The 26,909-nt window shown below is 39.9% G+C and overlaps 1 protein-coding gene across 1 annotated transcript in view; it reads right to left on the bottom strand.

The window, feature by feature from the left end:
* CPA6 (carboxypeptidase A6) overlaps positions 1-26,909 on the bottom strand; it is a 68,743-nt gene that overhangs the window by 18,839 nt on the left and 22,995 nt on the right. Inside the window, exons 3-6 of the mRNA XM_040068161.1 lie at positions 13,552-13,676; positions 10,050-10,164; positions 9,020-9,121; positions 8,099-8,203 (exon numbers count right to left, since the gene is read on the bottom strand). Coding sequence (XP_039924095.1) covers positions 8,099-8,203; positions 9,020-9,121; positions 10,050-10,164; positions 13,552-13,676 — 447 coding nt within the window. The remainder of the gene's footprint in view (positions 1-8,098; positions 8,204-9,019; positions 9,122-10,049; positions 10,165-13,551; positions 13,677-26,909) is intronic.

Here is a 26,909-nt window from a genome sequence, read left to right as displayed (position 1 = left end):
GAGATATTTCACAACATAAAATGTAAAAGTGGTTTGCTACAGTTGCCTTTAAAACAATGCATCACATGCCTCATTGTGGTGGCACCATGGTACTGCACTCCATCTTTTTGGCACTGGCTTAGATAGTATCCATTAAAAAAAAAAAAAAAAAAAAAAAAAAAAAAAAAAAAAAAAAAAAAAAAAAAAGAGGCATCACAACTGAGGCCCCAGATCAGGAAACTCTTGTTGACAGTGTTCACTGCTACTTTATTTTCCTTCCCCTCAGAAGTGGTGCAGATTTTTAGTAGCAAGCATGTACTAGAGAGATGCAGATACTTAGAGAGAAGTGGTGTACAGGATGGCTGCCAAGAAAAAGGGAACACATTCAGAACTGAAACAGCTGTGGAGTGGAAGGGAGACGTTGAGTAGAAGCAGAAACTACTACACGTAGGTGTGAATACTGCACATGAACTTCAAATGGCAGGAACAGCATTTGCAGGATGGAAAAAAATCATGAGGATAAAATGAATTCTGCACTGGTACCAGTGCCTCTTGCTGCTGAAAGGCTGATGAATGAAGTGCTGAGTGAAGAGGCTGGAAGAGGTGATCTCTCTGATGGAGAAAAAACAAATAGTGTTTCGGGCAGAAGCTCTTGACAGAGAAGAATGAATTAGCTAAAGACAAGTAAGGCTGAGTGTTTCAAATATAGATACTGCAGGATGGAGCAGATGGATTTTTTCCTCCAGATAATGAATATATAGGGAGCACTCAGAGAAGTCCTTTTTTTTCCCTGAAATTAGGCAGCTAAAAAGACAGCTGGGGAGACTAGTATCTGGTAAACAATAAAATTTAAGCTCCACAGATTGTATTGTGTTTACTCAAAGAGCTGCAGACATTCATGGAGAGATTGTCACCAGATGACTGGTCCTTCAAGGTGAAAAAAGCCCAGTTTTTTGTGGTGCTGTCACCCCTGGCACCTGTGAAGGAGGCTGCAGGGGGGTAAAACAACCCTGGGAAGGTTACTCTCCTAAACCAAGGGTAAACTAAAAATTGATCAACTGGAGGGAAATGAAGATAAGAAGATTTCACAGAGTAAGAAGATGCAATTATTTAAGGAGCAACAAATATTTCCTGTCAAGCTGACATCAGCTAAAGAGCTTTAGCTGAAGGGAACAGACTTTGGAAAGAAAGAACATCCAGCTAAAGGGTGAAAGGAAAAAGCTACAGGTACAACGTTTGTTTTGGCCTTGCATGCCTCTTATTCACTTTGGAATATTTCAAATGATTTCAAAAGCTCTTCAGGTTTTTGAGGCCCATCAGTCAAAGATACTTTAGGAACAGTGGCATACTTGTACCCAGGAAAGGACTGGCACAAATGTCTGATTTATATGGAGAGGCAGTCAGGTCCTTTCTTTCCTTCCTCTATGGTTCAAAATTTCCACTTGGAGAACTCCAGAAAATGGAGATGGAAAGACAGCAAGTGGAACACATTGTCTCAAAGAATAACTATATATCGGTGTAATGAGCATCCTTTGAATTAATCTTAGTCTGAAACCCTGGGATGTGGGAACACAGCATTTCAGTTGTACCTGTTCAAAAGACTTTAGCTGGTTGACAAGTGATAGATCAAGTGTATAATCTTTAGGAAACATTATTGTGTTTCTTCACATAACTAGCTTACACACCCCCAACATCAGACTATTTCTGAAGTGCGTGAAAAACTGGTATCTGAATTTGATAATTAGGCACTATTTCAAGGCTCTGGTAGCTATGGATAACACAGAGAATGAAATTTTCTAAATCCTAAAGTATTACTGGTTTTGATGGAGCTCAGCAAAACCCAGCAATGATCCAGAATGTGAAGCTATTTTCCTGACAGCGTGGGCTTCAGTGTGGAATGAATGACCGAGTGCTGCTCTGACTGTTGATGCAGGATGTTGCAGATGTTTTGTCCATCAGGACACGGACTGTGGAATTTTGCAGAATAAGTGCTACAGTGGCTTTCAGCAGATCTTAAGAGTAAGAATACTTAATAGTTTTATTGCCTTCTGACCACATGGCCTGAACAGTGTAGAAGAAGAGCCAACCCTTCTTAACACAGTCTGTGCCTCCTGCTTGGCCCTGCATCGGTGCGCACTGTTGCCCTGACTGAGTTCTGTGTATGTGCTGTTCCTTTAGCTGGCTGCACTCAAGCACTTCATAAACATTCTTGAGGAAGAATCTGAGGTCTTGAATGCTGCAAAATTCTTGGTAAAGACTGCTCTCTGGAGCCTGGTCCACAAGCCTAATGGCTGGCTAATTGGCAGTATGCATCCCAAATGCATCCCACGAGGTGACTCATAAATCAGTCTCAAGCTGAGAACAGTGGGGGCAGATGTTGCCACTTTGGTTCTTAGACAGTCTGTGTGTCTCTCTGGGCTCATTATTATGGAGTGAAAAGACAGGTTTCTAGCCTGGTTTTGGAATAAATCATTACAATGTCAGCACGAAAGAAAACTGAAACAACAAACAACAAAATACTTCTGAGAACTGCCCTCAGCCTTTAATTTCTTTTTCTGGGGCTGCATGTTTGCTCCCTGGGAGCATGATGAAGTCCAAATGCATAATTTTGAATAATCTGGGAACTCAAATAATTGTGATCATTGTTGAGGATGGGAGAAGAAGATGGTGACGGTCACCTCATTTCCCAAGTGTGAGGCTATTTTCACCTTCATTTGAGGCCCTGACAAGGTCACTCCTTTAGGGAGATGCATTTGATCTTAATGGACTTTTCCCTTACAGTTGACATTGGATTCTTAGAACATTTTGTCAAGAAGAACAATCAGTGCATGCTTCTTGAAAATTTTTAATTACATTTCTTGGATTTTCTAATCTTAAAATACAAATTCCTGCATCAGAAATAAAGAAGAACACACCTCAAAGTCATATCTCAACTATGGTGTTTTCTGAAAATGCTGTATGAAAGACATCTCAAGGTTATACATCATTGAAATGGATCAAATAGCAGCCTTTATTAGAGGGAAGAAAGTCAAACCAGATGTAATGGGAATCCTCATCTGCTTTCACTAAAAATGAAACAGAATCTAGTTTTGATGTTAATTTGAATAGCAGCCTGTGAACCATATTTCAGATTTTTTAAGAAATGGTAAAATCCTAAATTTGAGGCCTGGATAATTTGATAGCTGAATTCTGCTTCTTTTCTCTCAATGAATAGGAGTTAAATGGTCTTACTTAACATGTGTATATATATAATTATATTTTTGCAAAATGGCTATAGGTCTTTGTTTCTGTGAGGGCTATTTAATATTGGATAAATACATGATATATCCGAAGTTTGTTTCTAAAGTCTGCTGCTTTCTACATAGTAATTACACATAATAGAGTATCTTTCAGTTCATAATATTTACTATCACATATTAATGTATTAGATCCCATGTAGCCTTTTTAAAATTCTATGCGAACAAACATTTTTCTTTATATATATATGTGTGTGTGTGTGTGTGTGTGTATATATATATATATATTTTTTTTTTTTCCCCCCCCTAAATCTCTTGCTGTGGACACAAGCTCTGGGTTCATTTGTCTTTGCAGGCTGGCTTCAAAGTAGTCCAAATGTAATCAGTTCTGTCTCCTTTTACAGTTTGTTTTGCTTCCCTACTCCACCACAGAGCCTGTAATGTTTCCACTATCAGAGCCCTTTTTCCATCCCTTTGCAGCTGAGTGAGGCTTGAATTGGGTGGGACTCCACTGTAAACTGACGGCTATTTCACCACAGTGAAGTAGTGCAGAGACTTGTCTGTGGCTCTTTAGCAGGTACCTAAAACTCTGGTCCTGTGTGTGTCCCCTTTCTTGACTTGAAACTCAATGACAGTCAGGTGGGGTTTGTCAGGGGCCACCACTACAGCTAATCCTGACAGAACATCTGATTATCTTTAGCCAAGAGCCTACAGACATTTAGGGGCGCCTTCCACAGAAACAAACAGTGATGTTGTTATTAACATCAGACCCATGGAACACAGAGCCAAGGCTAGAGCTCATTCTGGAGTAGATTATAAGAAAAAAACCCAAAACACAGAAAACCAAACAAAACCCACAACTCCCCAAACCATAGTCGTTACCGTCCTTTTGTTTCAAACTTTGAGTAGGCTGCTTTTTGTACTTTGAATTATATTTTCACATAATATCCTGTGCATTCTCTTTCTCTTTTAAATCTGTAACTTCTGTAATTTTTTTCTCTCGTTCTTATTTTCTTTTTTTCTAATTACTGTAACTACCCAAATACAGAACAAGCCTGCTCAGCAGGCAGCCTCTTGCCTTCCCAGCCCTACATCCTCACTTCCCAAGTCTGACCTGCTTTAGTCTGTTTTGCATTTCTAAGTAGGTGGGAGCCAGGTCCAGTTTAGCTGAACAATTTCAGATTCTATGTAGAAAGCAGGGAGCTGTTGCCATACCCAGGAAAAATACATGAGCAGCTGCTCAGTGGCACCTCCACCTTTTGGAGGTGCTCTCCTGTTGCTCGCAGCAAATCCAGTGACACGAAGAAAACGCCACTTCTATAGGTGCAAGCAAGATACTGAGGCCAAATTGAATAGGACTCTTTGGTAAGGTCCGAAGCTTTGATGTTGAGTGACACTCATGTATAGAGGGTTTTCTTCCTAAGCTAAATTGCTTGAAAAACCTTCTTGTACACAGGAACATGGATATACTTCAATAAAAATAAGTTTCAGAAATCACAGGGTGAAGTGAAAGCTTTCTAAGACATTTCAGGCTGCCTGCATAGCGAAGGAATGCATGTATACCGTTCCTGCTAGAAAAGAAGCCAACACCATGTAAATCCAGCATTTCTTCTTCTTTGCCTTAAATCAATGGATTCGTGGTGCTATTCCTTGGAATCAACAAACATGCCAGGAAAAATCTGTTTCCAAGCTGACAGCCCTTTCTCAGAACTGCCTGTGAGTACCAGGGAGGATGGAAAACTAGGCTGCCAGGCTGCAGAGGTGCTCAGGGGAGGAGTTTGCCAGCAAAAGAGAATTGCGGAGTTTGAAGCGCAGAAAGACCTTCAGTATTCCCAGAGTTTTTACCAAAAATTTCTAATTCATACAATGAGAAAAATAATATCCTAAACCAAGCAACCTAATCACCTTGTCTCTCCTCCTTAGCCAGTCTTTTTTAATATGATGATGGAGACTATGAGCATAATGTATTCTCTTCCTGATGCTTTTTGCTTTAATGCTGGATGAAATACTGCTCTGAGAAGTGATGGGCAGACAAAGGTGGTACATTCTTGTAGTCTGAAGGAAATCTGTGGAGACTACTTTTAATCCAGGAAAATGTTTTTACATAATTAGCTTACAAGCTTACAAGTAGCTTACAAGCTACTCTCTGAAGATCTCAAACAACAACCAGACGGTTTTTATATACACACTCACAGCCTAAATTGTGCTATAAGGTCTACAGAGAAATCTTGTGATTTTTACACTACTGCCACATTGTACTCCTTTATGGGAAAACTTTGGTAAGGAAGAGGAATTTAAACAAACGGCTTCCTACCAGTACCTTTCTGTCCCAGCTTCCCTCCTTACTGCAGCATGTTCTCCTGGGTAGGAAAACTGCTCAAAAATTGCAAGTTAGTTGATCTTTACATTAACAGGAGTCTTAATAAGAAGACACACCATCACTGCACACTGAAATTTGGAGACCAGCTCCTGAATCTCATTTAGCCTATTTGTGGTGACAGGCTCATCCAAACGGTAGTGGCCTCACTATTTCTGTACTTTCCCTACACACTACTGGGATGCCCAAGGGAAGGCCACACATGATTATATGATCATCTCAGCATTACGGTGTTGGTGATGCAGAAGTTTACTGTCACAAAATCAGAGGAGGTATTAATACATTGTAGAATTACACAGTGATGGGTGGGAAGAAAAGTGAGAAAATTGTGTGTTTATAGGAAGAAGCTTGTAAAAGCATATTGCAACCCTTATTTTGTGCAAAAAAATGGTGAGCAAAGTACTCAAAGCACATCTGTGGGGGCATTTTTAAGCCACTTTTAACTTCTGCCAGTTACATTGCAAGGTAGTATCTCCATTGTGCAGATAATGTCTTGAATAAAAGTTTGTTGGCTAGGGGAAATGGCAAAATCCTGTAAACCACACAGAACCTCAGAACCAAAACAGCCAGACATTTTGGAAGCAAAATTCCAATTCCATTTGATTTCACTTCCCATTTGAAAACTGCAAATGGATAAATATGGAGACATATTTAATAAATACTAGACATCAAAAATAAAGGGTGAATAAACCCAGTTTATAGATAGAATCAAAGAAACATTGAAATCAGATGATATGAAATCAATCATTTCAGGTGAAATCCATCTATGATGAAGAACATCCAGCAGATCAATCCCTGGCTCTGAGACTGGTGTCACTGGCAGAATTTTGAGGGTTTTGATCATGGGTTGATTTACACAACAGCAGGCTTCCCAGTGAGATAGGGTGTACCTGTCTCAAAGGGGGAAAAGGACCTTTGGTCACAAATTAAGAGGTCTCATTGAAAGAGCTTTAAACTGGATTTGAAGGTGGAAGAGGATAAAACCAGGTGAGATAAACTTGGGGGCACCACACAGATATTTGAGGAATGTTGGGTTAGACAGGTCCTTCAGTTTGCCATCACAGTGGGGGCTGGGGATGGAGATCCATGCGGCAGCAAAGACAGAAGGGTTATTGATGTGTTAGAAACCACAGAAGTGCCTAAAAACAGTCATGTAGGAATTACGGCTTCTTCCCTGCAGAAGGCATTCGGATCAGTAGCCCAACTGAAGCACATCTGTACCAATACACACAAGATGGGCAACAAACAGGAGCTTGAAGCCATTGCACAGCAGAATTATGATAATTACCATCATGGTAGATGAAATGGTAAAAACATGGTAGATGAACTCTTGACAGATTGAGACCAGCTGTTCAGAAAGGCCAAGAGCCAGACATCCTGCACTTGAGTCACAGAGACCCCATGCAGTGCTACAGGCTAAGAGAAGAGTGGTTGGTAAGATGCCCACTGGAAAAAGACCGGAGGGTGCTGGTCAACAGCATCTGAACATGAGCCACTGTGTGCCAGGTAGCCAAGAAGGGCAATGGCACCTGGCCTGTATCAGCAATAGTGTGGTCAGCAGGACCAGGGCAGTGATTGTCCCCCTGTACTTGCCATTTGTGAGGCCACACCTTGAAGCCCGTGTTCAGTTTTAGGTCCCTCACTACAAAAAAGACATTGAGGTTCTGGAGTGAGTCTGGAGAAGGGAATCGAAGCTGGTGAATGACGAGCACAAATGTGATGAGGAGCAGGTGAAGAATCTGAGGGTCTTTAGAGAAAAGGAGGCTCAGGAGGGTCTTTATTGCCCTCTACAACTACCTGAGATGAGGCTGTAGCCAGGTGGGAGCCGGCCTCTCACGTCAAGTAACAAGTGATAGTACAAGAGGAAATGGTCTCAAGTTGAGCCAGGGGAGGCTTAGATTGGATTTCAGGGAAAATTTCTTCACTGACAGGGTTGTCAAATATTGGAACAGGTGAAATGCTTGTCACCATTCCTGGAGGTATTTAAACGACATGTAGATGTGGCACTTGGAGTGACAGCTCAGTGGTGGACTTGGCAGTGTTAGGTTAACTGTTAGACTTGGTGAGCTTTAAAGTTGTTTCAAACTTAAACAATTCTGTGATTCTGTTTTGTGAAACTGTGACTTTATCTTTCTATTCCTATGGAATTACACAAAAGAGAAATGTCTCTTTTAAACTAAGTCTTTAAAACAAAGATACTGCTGAACTGATCTGAAGCAGTACACACTGGCACTGATTTACCTGGGCCATTACCAAAATTACTGAAAATCTTCACACTTTTAGGTCTTGGAATAAAATCCTACTTCATATCTCTGCCAGTATGTGTCTGGCTGTCACTAACAGCTTTGTTTATTAAGCACTTAAGCATTCCATAAATAATTACAAAAAAAGAGAAGTATAATAGCTAGTTATTTTCCATATTGGTAGTGTGTTAGATCTGCTACAGCAAAAATGCAAAGTTTATTTAACAGAATGAACTGTATGACTGTAAATTTTAAACACTTACTTCTTTCACGAACCACTGGCAAAAGGCTGGGCCAATCCACTCTCTTGCATGAATCCCACAGTCTATCCAGACAGCTTTCTTGTAGGGCCGTGATCTTTTACCTAACTTGAAGTGTGAAAATTCACAAAATGCCAATAGATCGCATCACATTAGTGAAAACACAATAATGAGAAGAAAATAGAATATGAGAGAGAGGAAACCATTTTGAATTTCCTCATATAAAGGAACACAAATTTACTGTTTTAAAAGGTATGGCCAAGATAATGAGGCTAATTTATGGAAAAAAAACAAACTGTAGAAGGGAGATCTGTAAGTTCCCATTTATGAGGAATGATTATCACACAGAGTAGGATGAGGAACAATGACACAACATGAATTGCCTGATAATGAATCAAATTTTCAGAACTCTTCAATAGGAGATGAAAAGAAAATACATTGAAAGTATGATCTTTTGCATCTTTGCATTAGGACCATACTCTAATTTGTGGTCCTAATCATGTGATTTGAGAGCACACAGCCCTGAAATTTTATCTGTAGCTAAAGAAGAAGCATATGTGGCACATGCTGAGATGGGCTCCACAGTCCTCTGGGATCCCTCTCCAGAATAACTGCTCTCCTAGTTGTCTATAAACAAAAAGCTTTCCAATCCTCTTAAATCCAAATCCTGCTAATTGAACTTGTCCTGTTATCTTTCTCCATGCATACACAATCCAGGTAAATAGGATTTAGCTATTAGTTTTCCAGCTTTTTCCCCACTTTTTTTTCATGAAAGATGGCATTCAGAGAGATAGTTAGATTTTAGCAACTCATCCTTAGGAAACAATGTTAAGCTGTGTCTCTGGTGTATCAGCTGTAACATAAACAACAGTGTCTGTCCCTGCTTCCAGATGTTAGTCTCATTAATGACTATTTAATCTTTACCTTAAGTACATACAGTGGTCTCCCTTCATAGGATTTTCCAACAGAGAACATGTGAACAAGATCTGAATAAGTTCTATTCAGATAATGCATCCAGTCCTCAATCTGCAATCACAGAAATAAAATCATTGTTTCAATCTTTGCATTTCATGGAAATAAACTGTAATACATTTATTGAGCTCAGCTCCACCTATTTTTTGATTTTCCTGTAGTTTTTATTTTTCTCTTGTTTGCTTGTTTTTGTTTTCACACTTTAACCATTATTTAGCACTCAGAGCTCTATAGCCAGAGGCTGGATGCAGCCTTCATATGGAATTTTTTTTCCATTTCATTGTTGGGTATTACTGGAATGCATAAGCTGTCCATCAAAAATATGGGGGTGCGGCTAATCCACAACTGCCACTAAATATTACTGGAATGAAGAAAGAAGGTCCATGTTTCTGTCTGCCAGAACACAATGGCAAACAGACTGACATGCAGGATTCAATGCTACCTGCAGTATTTGTTTCACAGGCACCCGATCTTGTGGTGCAGCACTCTCCATGCTCAGCCTAGTGATTTGTTTTGATGCAGACTGAAACTGTACGTGTGAGCACACTAAAATCAACAGGAATTATTTACACAGCCATCATTCAGGACAGTATTCTTCATAAATGAGTTTGTATCTAAGTGTTTTTACGTATTTGTACCTCCTGTGCAAACACTTAAGCATTTACTCATATTGCTTAATTAAATGACTTAGTGTGACCAATCACTCATATCTCTTATTCCACCAGAGTAAAAGACCTACTTTAAAAACAAAACTCAGATGCTCTGAAAGATAGTTATACATAAAGATAAGTCTTTAATTTATTTTTTTGTTGAATATTATTTTTTTGTTTTGTTTTAAGGAAGTGCCTATTTTTGAAGAAGAAACACTTAGAACACTTCTGAAGATGGACAGGTAACCAGAACTTGTAGAGAGAATGAAACCTTAGCCTTACTAAATACAACATTGTAGTAGATAAGAGGAACAGCATAAATTTTAATGCACCTCTTCCAGGGAGTGGTACACTTCATAGTTATACTCAGAGAGGGACCTTCGATTCCTATGGGACCTTCCTCCAGTTTGGTTTTCTATTGCTTCCTGCAGGTCTGATATGAGAATTCTAGGTAAAAAAAAGATAGTGGTATTACTGAAAGCTGGAAGAAAACACAAGCTAAATCAGAACAACAATCACGTTTAGAAGAAATATAGCAGATATTAAACCATCCTGACTTTACTTCATCTGTTACTTTTTGACAATAAAGTGCTTCAGGCTCACTTGAATATAAGCTGCCAAATAAATACTCCAGCTGCTTTGAAATGTAACAGTGCCTTCAAAAACACAATAAGCTTGTTAAATAAATAAAACAGAATTATGTAAATAATGTAGCCAATGTGAATAAGCACCCACTTTCATTTGTTTATGGAGCAGCATTTACTGTTTTCTTTTATAATCCAATTATACTACGTGATCATGGATCTTCAAAAACTGATTTCAAACCATTTAAAAATATTTGTAAGCTCAGGAGAACATGGACACAGTTCCTCTTGGGAGTGGCATGGAACATTACAAATAGCTACAAGTTGTAGAGGCAAAACAAAAAAATCAAGAACTTGGTAGCGTTATCATTCTGTCTGAAACAAGAAAAAACAAACAAAAAAATCTAAAGTGGGCTTTGTTTATGTCACTATTCTGCTGTAGTTGTTTGCAAGTTTTGTTAAGATCACTCAGGAAAAACACGAAAAATACTAAGTGAAAGTTAAATATACTTGCATAAAAAGTGAGAAGTTCTTTGCACTAAAAGCAAAATGCATAAAGAATTGTGTAAGCTGAAACGTTCCTGTTTTACGGCAAAAATAAATAACACAAATACAAACTATAATATAGAAAATATCTATAAGTAATTATAATGAAGGAGTTGAAGCATCCATCCATCCAGACAGACAGACAGACAGACAGACAGACAGTAGCAGAAGCTGGGAATATCGTCATGGATATCTGTAACAACATTACTGTAAAATAGAGTCATCCTGGTATGGCCCCTTTTCCTAAAGCATGGCAATGTGTAATCACCATGCCACTTATTCACCATTCCCATAAAAAGACAGTCACATTCAACCTTTTACATTTTTATAGGCATTAGCTTCTGTGATCGGAGAAAATGGAAAGAAATGGCATTTACTCTGCACCTAACTCAGCTGTGCAGCAGATGCCTAGGTAATAGGTCTGTCTACATATAGAATCAAAGTAAACGTTATTCTCATCTTCCAATGCATTCGTGAAGTAGTTAGGAATTACATTGTTCTACATCAGCAACATTCATTAAGCAAACTAAAGGATTCTAGTCTTGACTTGCAAGGTGCTATATATACTACAAGACCAGTACTCTAAAGCTGATTAAAGGAGTGATTTTATTCAAGTCATTAGGGCATCTAATATTAAAAAAAAATTCTGGACAACTTTGCAGAATTCTGATTAGGATAAGCACCTACCAGAATCACGCTTACTCTGTTAACTGATGCATCTGTACTCTAAATGAGATTTGATAATTTTTCTTTACTTTTAAATGACTATGTACTGTGTGTGCTTATAACACAAAGGCTCTTAAGTCCCTCAGGTCTGAATGCAATGTAAGTGGCTATTTACCAGAAAACTTACAATTGACGCAGCTTGGTGCAGAGAGTTTAGCTGATGCCTGGCTTGTTTTCATGGCCATCTTGTCATGAATTCAAACCCTAAGAAGGATAAGCTTGTTTGACAGGCAAGTGCTCGTCATTATTAGGGATGCTGAAATGCTTCCTGACTTTGTAAATTTGTCATAATTTAGGTAAGCATCACTGCATCAAGCTGAAATTTTACCTGGAGATTGAGTCAGACTTTTCCAGTTCCAAAAGGGATGTAGAAACTTACCTCCATTGTAGTGTGTGAGGAAAAAAAAAAAAAATAAAAAAAATACTGTGAAAATGAGCCTTGTTGAAAGGAGCTGTACAAAATCTTGGCTGTGGAGCTGTACTTCAGCTCAGAGCCGTGGTCCCCAGCTGTGTTGTGGGCATGGCTGTGCTTGGCCAGCCTGCTCCTGCTGCTCCCTGACTATGGCTGTTATTGCTCTCAGGGTGAATCCTCCTGGCTCTTGTGGAGTTACAAATCTCAGGAGGCTTGTCAGGACAAGCACATGCTTGTTGAAGCTTTGCAGGGTTTTGCTCCTAATGGCTGGGGCCATCCAAAACGGGCAGCAAGGAGCATAAGAGGGAGAGCAAAGGACAAGTCTGGACCTGGTAAAATGCTGCCCAGTTTCCTTCCAACTACACACAGCTTGTGTGCCAAAAGAGAGATTTTCTCTGTGGAAGATTAATCCAGTGCTGTGCTAGCATTTGTAGCAGGTTTTTTGAGGTAAATTGCAGAGACGTGTTGCTCTGGCAGATCCTGCCCTTGCACATGGCTTTGCAACCCAAGCAGAAGTCTTCAAGTACAGAGTGTTTATAACACATATAAAATGCCCTTCTGTCATTTCATTAAAGGTGATTACTGTGAGCAGGAACAGCAGCAGACGTTAATACAACTGCTGGGTCACAGTAATTAGGGAACTTTTTTTATGCACAGGAAAACAATTAGAAAAATCCCCATCTCAGTTTTAAACATAAACAAAACCAAAGCAGTGCTGAACCCACATGAAAGTCACTCTGAACTGCAGCTATGGAGCTAGTATACTTAATTTCCTTATGTTTGTTTCTGTATTTTTAGAACAACTAATTAAGAGAGCATTGTTTTGATAAAAATGGGATTCCGATGAGCACTATACATATGTATACATAAATACATCTACAGTATGATTTACAACATCCTTTTATCACTGAGAAATAAGTATAAATAACCTCATGTAGGTCTTTATGTTTGAGAACTCATCAAGTGATTATTCAGATGCTTAGGCATGTCATTGAGAAGGCTTTAAAGACAAGATCATTATTCTTGTCCAGTATATCATGAGGATAAATATGAAAGGATAAGTATACTCCAAAACTGCCTTGAATTTTTTTAAGGAGCACTCTAAATGATATGTCAACCTAGGTCTGAATTTGTACTGTATGACTTGCATTGGTCACTAGGAATGGAGAATAATAGAAGTAGTTCCAGTATAATTGATGAAGAAATTTTGCCTCTTCATTTGCAGCTCACTTGTAAATAAACCTTACTTGTGCTAAATAAAGAAAGAGGCAAAGCAGGCTGCAGAATTAGCAATTACCAACCCTCTCTGAACAGATGTGATTTCACATACATTGAAAACACTTCAGCTTGACTCCAAAGGAGGACATTTAATTAAAGCTGCCTGCCTGTGGGAGATTTTCTGCTCTGCCATTAAAGCGGTTGTTTTCTTGGCAATGCCTAGCTGTCTGCCAGCCTAATTGCTGTGATGTGGAACGTATTTTCGAGCACACTTGGCGTGGTGGGTGCAGACCTGCCCTGAAGGCCAGGTCTCTGGAGTGAGGCGTGGGAAGTGAAGCATGGGCTTACGTGTACTGGATGTTTGCTTGCTGGAGGTAGGGCAGCAGGCTCCGCGTCGTGTTCTGCGGTACTCGCACGTCGGTGACTCTACCTTCGGCGATGTGGAAGGGGCTGCTGGGCTGCCACAAGTCCACCTGTAGTGCAGGAACCAACCTGTAATTCACATGCATTCAGTGTAGGTGGGGAAGTCCAGGAGAAGGCACGCTTGAAGGCAGGGCAAACCCTCTAGGCATGATAGAGACAATAAAACTGCATCGGCTGGTTCAGCTCGACACCTACGCTAACAGAGCGGATTTTGAGGATTGATTGTGTCCAGCTCACCACAACTCTCCTGGGAGATTTGCCAGTGGGAACAGAGAACAGTCTTCAGAATACACCGCCTCAAACTGATCGAAACAAAAGCTACTTCCATCTTCATGCACCTCCTCAGACTACTATACATTCCCAATGTATTAGCTCCTATGCAGTCCATGAGTTTTTTTATTTTGCAAAGCATTTTCTGTGTTCACTAGGGAAGCAAAAAAATGCTAAACAGATATAGAAAGCATAGCACATACCAGTGCTGTTTGCAAAATATGCTCAAGCTATATTCTTGATAATAAGCTGATCAGAGTTCAGTAACAGGTCACCAAGACAATGAATACACAATAATTTTATATTAAATGTCAAAACAACATGATTAAGATAATCAGATTATTAAAATCTTGTAAAAAATTATAGCTACTAAACAATATCACTACTGTTATTGTGCCATCTCTATCTGTACATACCTAAGGGATGTTTCTCGTCCAGTTTTACTTCCTTTTGTTGCCAAATCTGAAATACACTTGGATATTTTAGGCCAGGACATGAATTTTCAAGAAAGCAAGAAAATCTGCAAATCCCTTTTTCAAAGGGATTTGAAACAGTGTTCACTGTACCCTGTAGTAAAATAGTGTACTAGCACATATTCTTCAACAGAGGCAAGCACAGTTCCTCCCCAGCCAGTGTGAGGACAGTGGAAAGAACACAAGTCAACAAAAATCTTTCCAGAACTTCTGGATATTCATAGGAGTTTATAAATGGGAGTTTGAGCAACAATCTCTGCATCAAAATGACAAATAGGCATGCCAAGATCCACAGGCCTTAAATATATGTTTGTGAGCTGAATACAAGGAAGGAAATTGATACTGACTACATGTCCACACATTTCTTAAAGAGAATCTAAAAAAGATTAATACTTGACAAATGCCTTTTGGTTTCTTTGTCTTGTCTTTTCTGTTTTATTGCAATCAGCTGTGCTAGGCTGCACTGATGAAGCTCCTGATACAGCTCATGGAGGTCCACTGCTCTCCAGGTATTTAAAAAGACTTACATAATCTATACTTTAAAAGCTCTCCACTTCTTTTCTGCCATAGAAGCTATTTGAAAACATCAAATGCATTCACCTGGTCTTGCTATGGAACTCATTTGCAAGAGGACTACAATCTTGCAACAGGGAGATTACAAGGAGACAGATTTATTTCTCACTCTTTCTCAAATAACCCTGAGTAAGAATATTCTGATTTCTAAGAGAGCATCTGATGCCGAACCTGGTGCTACCTCTTCCAGCAATGGTGACCTCATCCCAGTTAATCCAATTAAATGTCTGCTACTTTGGAAGGAGCAGAACTGAAACACAGGGCCAGCCTCTTCTTGTTCTTGCCAAAACCACTCTTTGTTTCACGCTGCCACAATATGGTCTCTGGATCCAAGTCATAGTGGTGGGTGGGTGCAGTATCTTTTGAAGTCTAACACCAGGAGTGGCAAAGTTCATGAGGCTTCTGAAGCTGAGAGCAGCTATGACAGATGGTCAGTCAAAACCAAAGTCATGAATTAAATGGTGCTAAATGCTGCTTACAAATAAAGATTGTCTCACTGTGCTAACAGCCTATGTTTGTTAGTTTATCTGTCTTTCATATTTTGATAAATTATAGGCATCCAGTGAAATTCCCCCCCAGTTCAACAAGGGTAATTTCACACATTAGTTATGTGTATTTGACTTTTAAGATTTATTCCTAAAAATATACATCAGAAAGGGTAATTTTCTTGCTCTTAGAATAACAGTCTATCAATCAGCTCAGCCTGAGCCATCATTATAAAAATAACAACAAATTTTTACATACAAGCTAAGAACAACTGAAGGGAAGTCTCTCCTGGCCAACTGCAGTATCTAAGCACACAAAATTGGAACAGAAAAAAACCTCAACAAATCACAGCTGATATACACCTGAAACACGTCTTTGCTCTTGACAGTCACTCAGGATTTATTTTGGTGAAACTCACCATGGAGAGGATAAACCAACCAATATTCACACTATTATTTATATCACCAGTCTCTATAGGTTCTGAGGTATTCAAATTGTTCCTCAGATTACTGGCTATAAGTGAATATCAAAAGCAGAAGCTATCTTCTTTTAACTAATGAAATCTGTGGCATATTGCCACTATCCTCTTTTGGTAAAAATGCAGTATTTTACTCCTTGCATTGTCCTGGAAGTGAGACAAAAACATCTCGTATTTAGAATGCAAATCATTCAGCTTCATCTCAGTTCCCTGTTTGGGTAATTTGCCTTCCTTTGACTCCCGCTCCTCATCCTTTGCAACGTAAACGAAGCAGTCAGTGCTTCTCCGGGAGATGTTACCTGTGCTGTCCAGAATACCACTTCAGTCACTGGCTGGATTTTGCCTTATAAAGCATCTAACAACCAACACGTTTCTCCAACAGACATCTTATATATATTGCAGCTGTCAGCTTGTCCTTGGTGTGACAAGTACATGAAAACCGACAAACAGAAGATGGATTTCAGAGCAAGCATATTTGGACTGAGCAAGTCCAACTATCCTCTACTCACTGTCATCTTCAGGACATTTCATCATTGCACCTCCCACGGATATTGAGGGTCTTATTGAAGTCATCACTCTTATTTCAACATCATTCCTCTCACAAATATGTCTTGGATTTCCGTGCTGGGCTGTGCTGGCTAGTGAGTGGCAGTGAAACTAATTGCTGTCCTATCCTCTTAACTCTTTTGTGATGGGGTGTTGTTACCCCCACACACCACACATGAGCCTTTATAAGTATTGTTGAGTACCAGTCAGTGCCAAAAGATTTCTATTTGCTGTATGGGTGGTAGGATTTGCTAGGTGGGAGGAAGATTCTCCAGCTACAAAACAAACTGATGCAGAAATCCTACAAAACTCCCAGAGTGTACAACCAAATATTTGAACCTCAAAATTCACCTGGTATCTTGAGGCTAGAAGAAAAGCAATATGCTTTAGAACATGTCTGCAAACCTAATATTCTCATCTCCTTTGCAGAACACTCTTATTTGCACATTTTTTCCTGTCTTTCAAGCAGCAGGTTGCCTTTGAAAGGTGTTGGGATGTTCAAAGCCTCTGGATAATAAGCAGAGCCCAAGCAAGATTTTTCAGCATGTTCAGAGTTGGGACCAGGAGACCAATTACTCAGCACCTGCCACTCAAGTGTGACCACAAATACCTGTTCTTAGGGACAGTGGTGGCTCCCCAGAGGCACTCTTTCCCACAATCTCATGAGCATCCTGACTTGCTTTCTGTGAGGAAAAAATGGTATGTAAGAGCACACAGGCAGGCCTCTTTTTCCAAAGCATTTAAACATAATATTGCTTTTATTTAACAAAGAAAGTGTAAGAGATTACACTTTGTGACTACATAAAAAGTAGTCTTTTTTAACTGCCTGTTCTTTTTCCAACCTCACTTGTCCCACAAAAGTCCCTGCGGTTCAGTTTTTGCTTATGAAAGCCAGGTTTCTTTGTAGGCAGTTTCTCTTTAAACTGAGGTGCTAAAGACAGCTCAAATAAATCTATCAACTCTTACCTGGACAACTTCCAAGGTATAGCAGCCCTGAACTCATTAGTTATGTCTCTAGGTTTTGGTCAGTGCAGTGATGAAAAGTCAGCACAAGGCAAAAGGACAGATATTTTAAACAGATCTGGGTGCTTAACTAATAGAATTCAGAATTTTTTCCAAAGTTAAAATTATGCAAATAATTTTCCAGGAATACAAACACTTTGTTAGTCTAATTCTACATATCACAAATGGTGTCCAGAAAACTCTTTTCTCTGCCAAGACAGGACACAGAACAGGGAGTTTTTTATTCACTAAATCAGTTTTCCTCCAGCATGTTCCATGCCCATGGAAAAGAAGCCTGGGAAGAAGAGTCTCCCTTCTTTTCCCCACAAATACTCTCATGGCTGCATAAATCCCACAGTATTTTTTAAAATTCAAGTCACTGAAATAAATCTCCAGCTTCTTTAGACCATGGGGTTTAGGCTGGCCTTTGTAATTAAAGCCATTTTCTTGGGCAGTAGCCTCCAGTTGTCCCTCACTACCTTTTCATAAGCAGATGTTTAATTTCATCTTCCATTTAGCCTGAAAGGAAGGTGCTTAGTGCTCTCATCAGGTCTGCAATTATGTATCAGTCAACAGAGATGATTGATGTTTGTCATGAAAATAACTAGAATAACTTTGCCATAACTTACATTTAGTATCTGGAGAAAACAGTTTATGATTTATCTGTGTTATTCCCCATGAAGACAGTAATTTTGTTTTATGTTTTATTACCTAGCAATTCCAGTTTTTATACCTACTGAGTTGTGTCCAGCAATACACGTGCCAAAGATGGCCTTGTCCTTAACATCACTATGAATGGATTTCTTTGAGAAATGCTGTCAACTGTAAAGTTCAGAATATAATTACTGTTATGATGCCATCAGTTGAAATGCTTGGCATTTCTGAGTCTCTTGTAAAAGGGAACGTGCAGTCAATAATGAAAGCAGGGGTACTCTTTGCTCATGGGCTTTTTCAGGAAATGTGGGTTTCCCATTTATATCCATATACTCATGTATAGAAGCAGTCATGAAAGTCATTAGATATGTTTTCAATTATATATCCAATAGCAGAAGGCAGAGAAAAGAAGTAGAAAACACTTTAGTCTTACTGGCATCCTCAGAGGTCTGACCACCTGTAGTGGTTTCAAGTTTGCTAAATTCTGATTGCCAAATTTAGTGTAGTGGTCTTAGTGTTTATTCTCTTTCTGTGGGAGAAGATCAGGAGAAAGCAAAGCAGGCTTAAGCTTAAAAATAAACAGTTTTATTAACACACACTAAAAGAATGGAAAAAGAGAAGTTGAAAAAAAACCACAAAGCAAAACAGAATTAAACTTCAAAACACTCTTCTCTCCCCCTACAAACTGTTAACTTTCCTACAAAACAATGCAGAGACACAACCTGTGATTTTCAGTCAGTTTCACCGTTTAAACATAATCTTTCATCACTCTGGGTGAGGAGTCTCTCTAGAGTCCTATGGAGACACTCACCACAAGACTACAACAGCCTAGTGGCTCCCAATGTCAAAAATCTGCAACTACCCGGAATTTTTGCAGCTGTGCAGTCCTGCCCATTAGCAGCCTTTCCTCCGGCTACTCATGGGCCTCTCACTGTATTTGGGGTAGTGTTTAAGAATGTTTCTTCTAGTACAAAACAAGGATTCTCTTCTTTTATCTCTAAAATCGTCCCTATCTCAAAAAACATAGAGACCTCCTTTTACCCAGGAGCAGAGGGCTTCAAATCACTTTCTCTCTAAAATCATCTTCATCTCAAAGGCTGAGACCTCCTTTTACCCCAGGAGCGAGGGGCTTCAAGATTCTCACTTAAATCTCAATCATATCAATCCCTAATTTGATTAGAACCAGCATTCCCCCCAACAACATTAGGATGTAACAAGAAACAGTCCATTCCTCCATAGTTTTAACCAGAAGTCTGGTTAAAAATGTCCAGATCCTCAATCCCTCTTTGAATAATCTTTATCAGTTCTTTCACTCTTACTCCACTGACTTCATGCGGTGTCGTTTCTACATACACTCTGTCTCTTCACTGTCTCAGGGCAGGGTTAGGCCTTGGAAGCTTCATGTTGCCAGGACAGGGTTAAATCTGCCCAGGCCTGCAGTGGCCATGTAATTTCTGCCCCCGGCAGCAGGCTCTCCCCCCACTGCACTTCAGATTGGCCTGGGTTTCCTCCCTCCACTCTTTCCTTTCTCCATCTGGAACTGAGGTGGCCTCAACCCAAAGGGGCCCATAGCTGTTATCAGGGCCCAGCAGAGTTCTCTCCCTGCTCCAGGGGCTCGGGGGAAGTTGAAAAAGTAGTTGATGTTAAGCTGCAACCTCTCCTCCCCCGCCGGGAGCCGATGGAGCCCGGCCAGGCCTTGGGCCAGCTCCCCCCGCTCCAAAGCGGAGGGGTGAGCAGCAGGCCACAACCTGATGTTACCTGTTCAGCTGACCAGGAGGAAAAAGGGCCCGACCTGCAAAACATCAGGGTTTATGTGGGTACTTCCCAAAGTCGCATTTAACATTCTCAGTGGTCAAAACAGATGCCAATATCCCAAACTAGCCTTCTGATAGGTCCTTGTCCTTTCCAAAACAATTCCAAGGTCCTGACAGGGAAAAACACTCCACATTCCTCCCCAACTAAAAACCAAACTGTGCCAACACATGACACCACCTAAGTTTTGATCACAAATACATGGAAACACAGTCACTTACATGTATGCACACAAACACCCTTCACATGCACGTGTACAGTGTGCAACAGAATTTTAGACATCTGTTGGAATATCTGAAAAGAAAGAAGCAAGCAAGAATGACTCTTGTTCTCTCTGACACTACTGCATAATTACAGCAGTGCTGTGGTTGACCTGGAAAGCGCAGAACTGCTCCTCTGGAGTGTCTTCACCCTTGTAAATGTTTTCAGGATCAGGACTGATTTCATCCTCACTTGCTCCTGCCAATTAAGGAACTTAATTGACAGTCCTGACTGCCAATCTGCTTCAGCTGCCCTTTATGTGCTGCAAAATGGTCCATTGGCAATCCAGTGTGGAATTCCCTGTGCTTTCTAAAAGGACTTACAAGGTAGTCCCTGTGCAAAGTAATTTAGGTTTCTGATTGAGTGCACTAGACATTTTACTGGCTCTAACTTCTCAGTATTTATTTGCTTTTCAGTGAGGCTGGTAAGAGTAATTGTGCCATTAAATTTGGAATGATTCATGGGATTGCAACAACCATAACACTGGCAGGAACAGAACATGAACAATGCACAGCTTGAAGTTTTGAGTTTTGCAAATCTTTGTGGAACTGTAATGAAGTAATGGTCTTCCCACTCTGTTTACACTGGTATAATTTTACACTGAAAAGAACCTGTAGGTTATTCCTCAAGAGAGTCACTGAGATAAAACTCATACTCAATTATATAGTAACTGCATATCTGTTCTTACAAGTACAGATGCCATTGGGCTAAGTATATTTGAAAGATGTGAAAAAGTCTTTAACAGACTCATTTAAAAAAAAAAAAAATCCAAACCCTTCTTTTGTTTATTATTAAGCTACTTATAGCTTGGTTCAATTTGCAGTTGTTGCTGCACCTCATGGGAAATGGAATAGTAAGCCCTGAATCTGATTCTGCTCCCACTGGGGGTGTGCTGATGACTTCGTAGAGCTAAGGCTCAGGCTTCCTTAGAGGAAGCAGATTCCTTTCATCTCAGAAACTCCAAGCTTTCTGTGTCTTGTAAGAACAATACTGTCACTATGTGGGCTACTCTGTTCTATCTTGTATTTTCCCACTAAAGTTTTTCTGCAACAACATTTTCCTTCTGAGCCTGGCAAGTGGTTTCCAAACATGTATTTTGATACAGCGATGAATACCCTCTGTTGTCACCTGATGTTCCTTGTGTATCTGAAATGTTCTAATATCTGACTGGAACCCTAATCATGAGCTAAGGTAAAATCTAGACTGAAAACTAAAGCATCTGCCTATATAGATATATCTGCTGTAGGTGCAAAGCAAAATGTAGGCAGCCCTGGCTGCTGAGCTAGTTCTTTCCTTCTGCAAATAAGAATAGCTCCATTTGGGCTGACAGGCTTTCTTACTGCATTTCAGACAGGCTTTTGTCCTCTGAAGCTTTTTCAAGCATTTTCCTGTAGAGGTGTAAACTATCAGATTTATAGCCAAGTGATCCTTTTCCCATGTCTCCTATGAGACATTTTTTCTGATTCCCTGAACTGCAATGACAGGATCAATTCAGGGATTACAATGGATAAGCAGCTGCTCTAAGGGCTAGAAAACAAACAAAAGAGAATAGAGTTCTGGCTTCAAGGCCTGCTAGGCTGGCTCCTCCTGAAGTTGAAGAAGTGCCTGGCTGTGCCCAGGAATTTCTTTTATAAAAACTACTGAAGAATGAGTGGTCTAACTCTTATTATGCCAGGAATGTTCACAGAGCCGTTGGTTCTTTGCTACCTATACAAACAGTCCCGATCCCAGTCAGGCATTATGTGATAAAAAGTACTTGTAGACTACCAATGGAGTAGAAGTTATCAGTCAAGGCTCAAATGAAGTACTGCTTCAAATGTAACGCTTACAAAGGAAAATTCCAGAGCAGATAAACAGGATCTGCTGCATCTGAATACCCAAGAAAATCCCCATTTCTTTGTAAAGCACTTGGGAATGTGGCATTTGTTTCTGTCAGTCAGGTCCAACAGAATTAAAACCATGAAAGGGTTCATAAATCAGCAACAGGCTCCTCAAATTGTCTTCTCAACAACAAAGAGCAGGAGAAAATAGCCAGTCATTGGAGAGGTGTACAAAGCAGAGGGACAGCAGATGGACAAGAGGAGTCCTGGGGGACAGAGAATGGGCAGTAAGATTCATGTCACTGTGGTACTATCATCCTAGGTATTTCTCTTTCATTTGTTGATTACTGTAAAAATTTGGAAATTATTAGGGTGGAATAGTGAACCAGCAAAAAGATACTTCTGGTATTAAATACTAAGTCAGGATCAAAGATTTGTACCATATCTATAAAAAGAGAAATTATGGTACCTGTTCATGGCATTACAGCGGCAGCCAATCTAAAAGCTGGACAGCGATCTATAGCTAGGAAAATAAATAATCCCATGAGTTTGCACTTGAATTGTCAAAGTATTTGCTGCATTTTAGTCCATCACAACCACATGAAAATGTTCCTCAGCACTGCTATGTAATGTCCTTGCTATACATGTATAGTATACTTGCATACTATACATCTTACATGAAAATCAAGGCAGGAGCTCCACCATCATTTACCCCTGTCATACTCACTGTCACATCTACTCTAGTGGGCTTTGGCACAAGGTCTGTGCCAAAAGTGTCTAAGGATTCTGGTAGGAAGCACAGTTACCAGGGTCCTAGTTTTCTTCCCCACAGGGACTGAAAGAAATTATATAAGAACATGCTGGAGACAAGGGATTCTGCTGTACACATACTGATGGCATCTGCCAGCTGCTACTACTTCTGTCAATCAGTGAAAACCAGAAACTGCCATCTCCTGCCTCAAAAAAGAGCATGGCCCTTTGTTCCCCACCTGCCTCATTTCTTCTGACCTCACATATTGCCCTAAGGAACAGTTGCATACACAGTCATGACTGATGGACAAGAGTTTCCTGAGAACTTGTTCTGGAGAGATGTAATCCTGTAGTGAGGAGCTGGTGGGGAGGTGCAGGGAACTGTGCTCAGCCTGGCTGAGACAACAGTGGTTCAGGCCAGAGCCCCCTCCTGCTGCTTTGAGGCTGGAATGCAGCTGATTTGCCTAAGTATATTTAGGCTTCTATATTTCTTCTTCTTTACAGTAGCTGAGTTTATTGGTTAAATACATGCACGTTCAGGCAATTTTACAGAGCTCATGGCAGAAAAATTTTAATCTTTAGGGCTGACTATTTTTACTGGCAGTGGAGATCTACATGCTATGTTCATCCCACCAGGGAAAAAGCACAATGATCTGTCACCTTAAAGTTAACAGAACCAGCCTATGAAGGAATAAATGTATAATAATGATTAATAACAAAGTACTGTGGGCAATGGAGCTACAGACCAAAACTAATTTGTGGAAATTACTCAGCAAGTGATTATGATTTATGTGATTTGCCACTGGGCAATTCATGAAGAAAAGTAAAATGTGTGGAACGAAACGCTTATTATCCATTATTCACTCCATACAGGCAATGGAATTCATATGGTAGCAGAGCTTGGACAATTCAGGTAGAATTCAGGGATTTGTAACACCAAGAATTACACGGACTTTTTTTTTTTTTTTTTTTTTTTTTTTTTTTTTCCCTATTAAAAAGCGGGGGGGGGCAAATATCCCTCCTATGGAGCTCCAGATGCTAGGTTTAAGATGTTCTTAGGGACTACACCTTCTGTAAAAGTGTGTGAATTAACCTTATAGCTCAGGTATTGGTAGAAGAGCAGTCTTATTTGACGTCAAGAGGTTTCCAAGTGAACTAAAAACACTGAGTAGTCCTTCATATTTCTATATGAATTTTGTGGATTATGTTTTAGCTCAACTGTCACTGTCCAAGTTAATCACAGGGGACACATTCTAAGATACTTCAAACACATCAAGATATATAGCCAATTCCAAGATGATTCTTCAAGGATGTCTTGGTGTTGATTTCTGTAAATGCACATTGGGAAAGTATTCCTTTGGTGTCTGGTGCTTTCCCCAAAAGGGATGGACCTTGCTGACCTCTATGGCACTGACTTCAGCATGGCAAAAGGCAAAGCTCTCACCACTTCCTTACCCACTGCCCTGGTGTTAGAGCAGACTGTAAATGACAAATTTACTCAGGAAAAAACAGTGAGGACAGTAATTAAGAAGCTGGTAGATAAAACGAGTGAAATGACACATTGCTGTTCTTTCAATGCCGGTTTATTCTCTTCTTGGTTCTTCTCCCTTTGTCCAAATAAGCAGACAATAAGGAGGGGTATCTTTGCATTTGCTTTATTCTCTCCTTGACATTAAAATACATTGCCTTTGCAATAGGATCATCAGGATCACTTTTTCAAGCTTCTTTGTGATAATGCGCTTCAGAATCATAGGGTAATTTGAACTGAGCAGAGAAGAGTTTTTCTCGTAATTCTTTGAATTATGAGAGGCAGGCCAGAAGAAAGGGCTAAGTCACTCTGCCTTACAAGTGTAAATTTAAAGGCAGAAGGAAATGCCTGGAATGAACACATAACACCACAAGTCCATAGATAACCTCCCTCCGCTACACACAGCAAGGAGGCAGCCTAGAACAGGATGGATTATGTTCCCTTTGCCTTATTACCACAGATGGTCTGTTCTGTGCAAGGAAATCCTGCAACAAGCATACAATTAATTTGTGCAGAATCTAGTCTGTGCTTGCACTGTCCTGGTAAATTATTCAAAATATTTATGTTGTGCATGGCTCACACCAGGGGTAAACTGGGCTCCCCATATGACTTTTGTGCCACAATTCCTGTTTGACTAATCCTGACATCCCTAGAGAGTGTGACTTTTGGTCCTCTGAAATATATCTCATCTCTAATAGACTGACTTTCCAGGGTAGAAAAACATATCTGAATTGAAACCCAAGTGCATGTATTCTTCTCAACTGAACAACAGAAGTGATACGAGTTTTATTTTCATTGACATTTCTTGTTCTTATAATACTGACAACGGTAGAGAATACTATCAGGCCATATCATAACTCAGGTTGAAAACTGAATTTTGCTCAACACTGAATAATATAACAAAACTGTAATGTCTCTGTGTAGGAGAAGGAAATACAGGTGATCTCGCCCCTGATAAGTAATAGCTGTGTTAATTACCCAATATGGCCTCACCCCTGATGAATCACAGCTATAGCCAATAAAGGTAAGTGTGATAAAGAAGAGTGGGTTAGCTGATGAGGGGGAATCACGAAGAAGGCGGCTTTTAGGCAGAGAGAATCACATCTGTGAGGTCAGTCTGGGTCTGCAATTAAAGCCTCTTGTTGGAACCTGCAGTCACAGTCTAGCTAGGTGAAAGCCTGCAGTCAGTCTGCAAACTAATACCTGCAGTGATAGTTCAGCTGGAAATAACCAGCAGTCAGAGGCTGCAAGGGAAACCTACAGCAGAAGCTTGCTGCAGTCAGTGAATAGTTGGAGTCAGGGTGGCTAAGCTGTAAAGAGAAATGAACCAGGACTCTTTTCATCCTGTGATAAAAAAGGAGTCTCTGCTCCTTTCTACTCTCTGACAAGAGGGGTGCTGCAACATATTGAAAGAATCCTGATTCCATCTTTATTTCCCCCTTGCGAAACAGAATGTGTGAGCAATGTAACAGGTTGGTATTAATTTACTGCTCAAACCAAAACAGATTCAAAGGAGATGCGTATTTGAACCAGCTCTGGTTTTCTGACTTAAAAATAAAAAAAAAAAATCCGAAGTGCAGTCTTTGTAATCGTAGCAATTCATACATCTCTGTTTGCACTCCTGCTCAAGTTTCTGTTGTTTATCAGGCATATTGTGTTAAGATAGCAACAGGACTATATCTGGGATTTGTCTGCACCTTATTTTGCACTATTGAGGTTTTTTTTTTTGGTTTTTTTTTTTTTTTTTTTTTTTTTTTTTTTTTTTTTTGCTATGGAGATTTAAAAATTGCACAACTCTAAATGCATGGCTCTCCAGAGAGGCTGATGACTCGCAGCCACAATTGACTTGCTGGTATTGTAAGGACTGGGCATTTCTGAGGAGTGTTATTATTGATCCACTTCTTCATGAGGATTTTTTTGCAGGGTGGAAATATGATAAATTAATGCTAAACATATATATTACTTGTTATCCACTTGGGTGTCTCTTCCATCTGATGCAGATGGGCAATGCAGCAGCTGCAGATGGAAGAACTCCAACACCTGACATGCAGCCAAACCCAGCCTATGTTCATGAAACTGGGTATCACTACACTCTCTTTTTTGAGTCTTCCTTTCAACCTCCTCAGCTTAGTTTCTCATCAGAATCAATCACTTTCTAATTAACTAGTCAGATTCCGATGAAGTTTGCCAAAATTTTACTATCCTCCTCTCAGAGTTACAGTATGCAATTATTTATTCAAGTTTCTACTGCTCCCACTTTGATGGAATTGAGTGAAGGAATCTCTTTCTAGGAGCCTAAGGGAGCTCTGTAATGAGAAACAGTTACAGGAAGGTGAGTAACCCGTTTGCTTCGCAGGGTTTACAATATGAGGAGAAAGGAAAAAACACATGTGCTCATTCTTTATGTTCCAACATCCAGGGGGGAGAAATTAATGCAAAGACCAGCTTCCACATGTATTGCTTGGGTTTACAGTTAGGTTTTTTTCCCTAATTGGGAGTAAAACAAAGTATCCTTTTTGGGGTTGTTACAGTAACATTCACAGGTAAGTATCAGGTCCTTAATAAGCAGTGCAGAAATAAATACAAGACAATATTCTTTAGGAGAGTTGGGCATTACAGTGCAAAGTAAC

The sequence above is a fragment of the Hirundo rustica genome, chromosome 1, assembly GCF_015227805.2.
Source record: "Hirundo rustica isolate bHirRus1 chromosome 1, bHirRus1.pri.v3, whole genome shotgun sequence".
Classification (NCBI taxonomy): Eukaryota; Metazoa; Chordata; class Aves; order Passeriformes; family Hirundinidae; genus Hirundo; species Hirundo rustica.
This window is presented reverse-complemented; position numbering and strand designations above follow the sequence as displayed.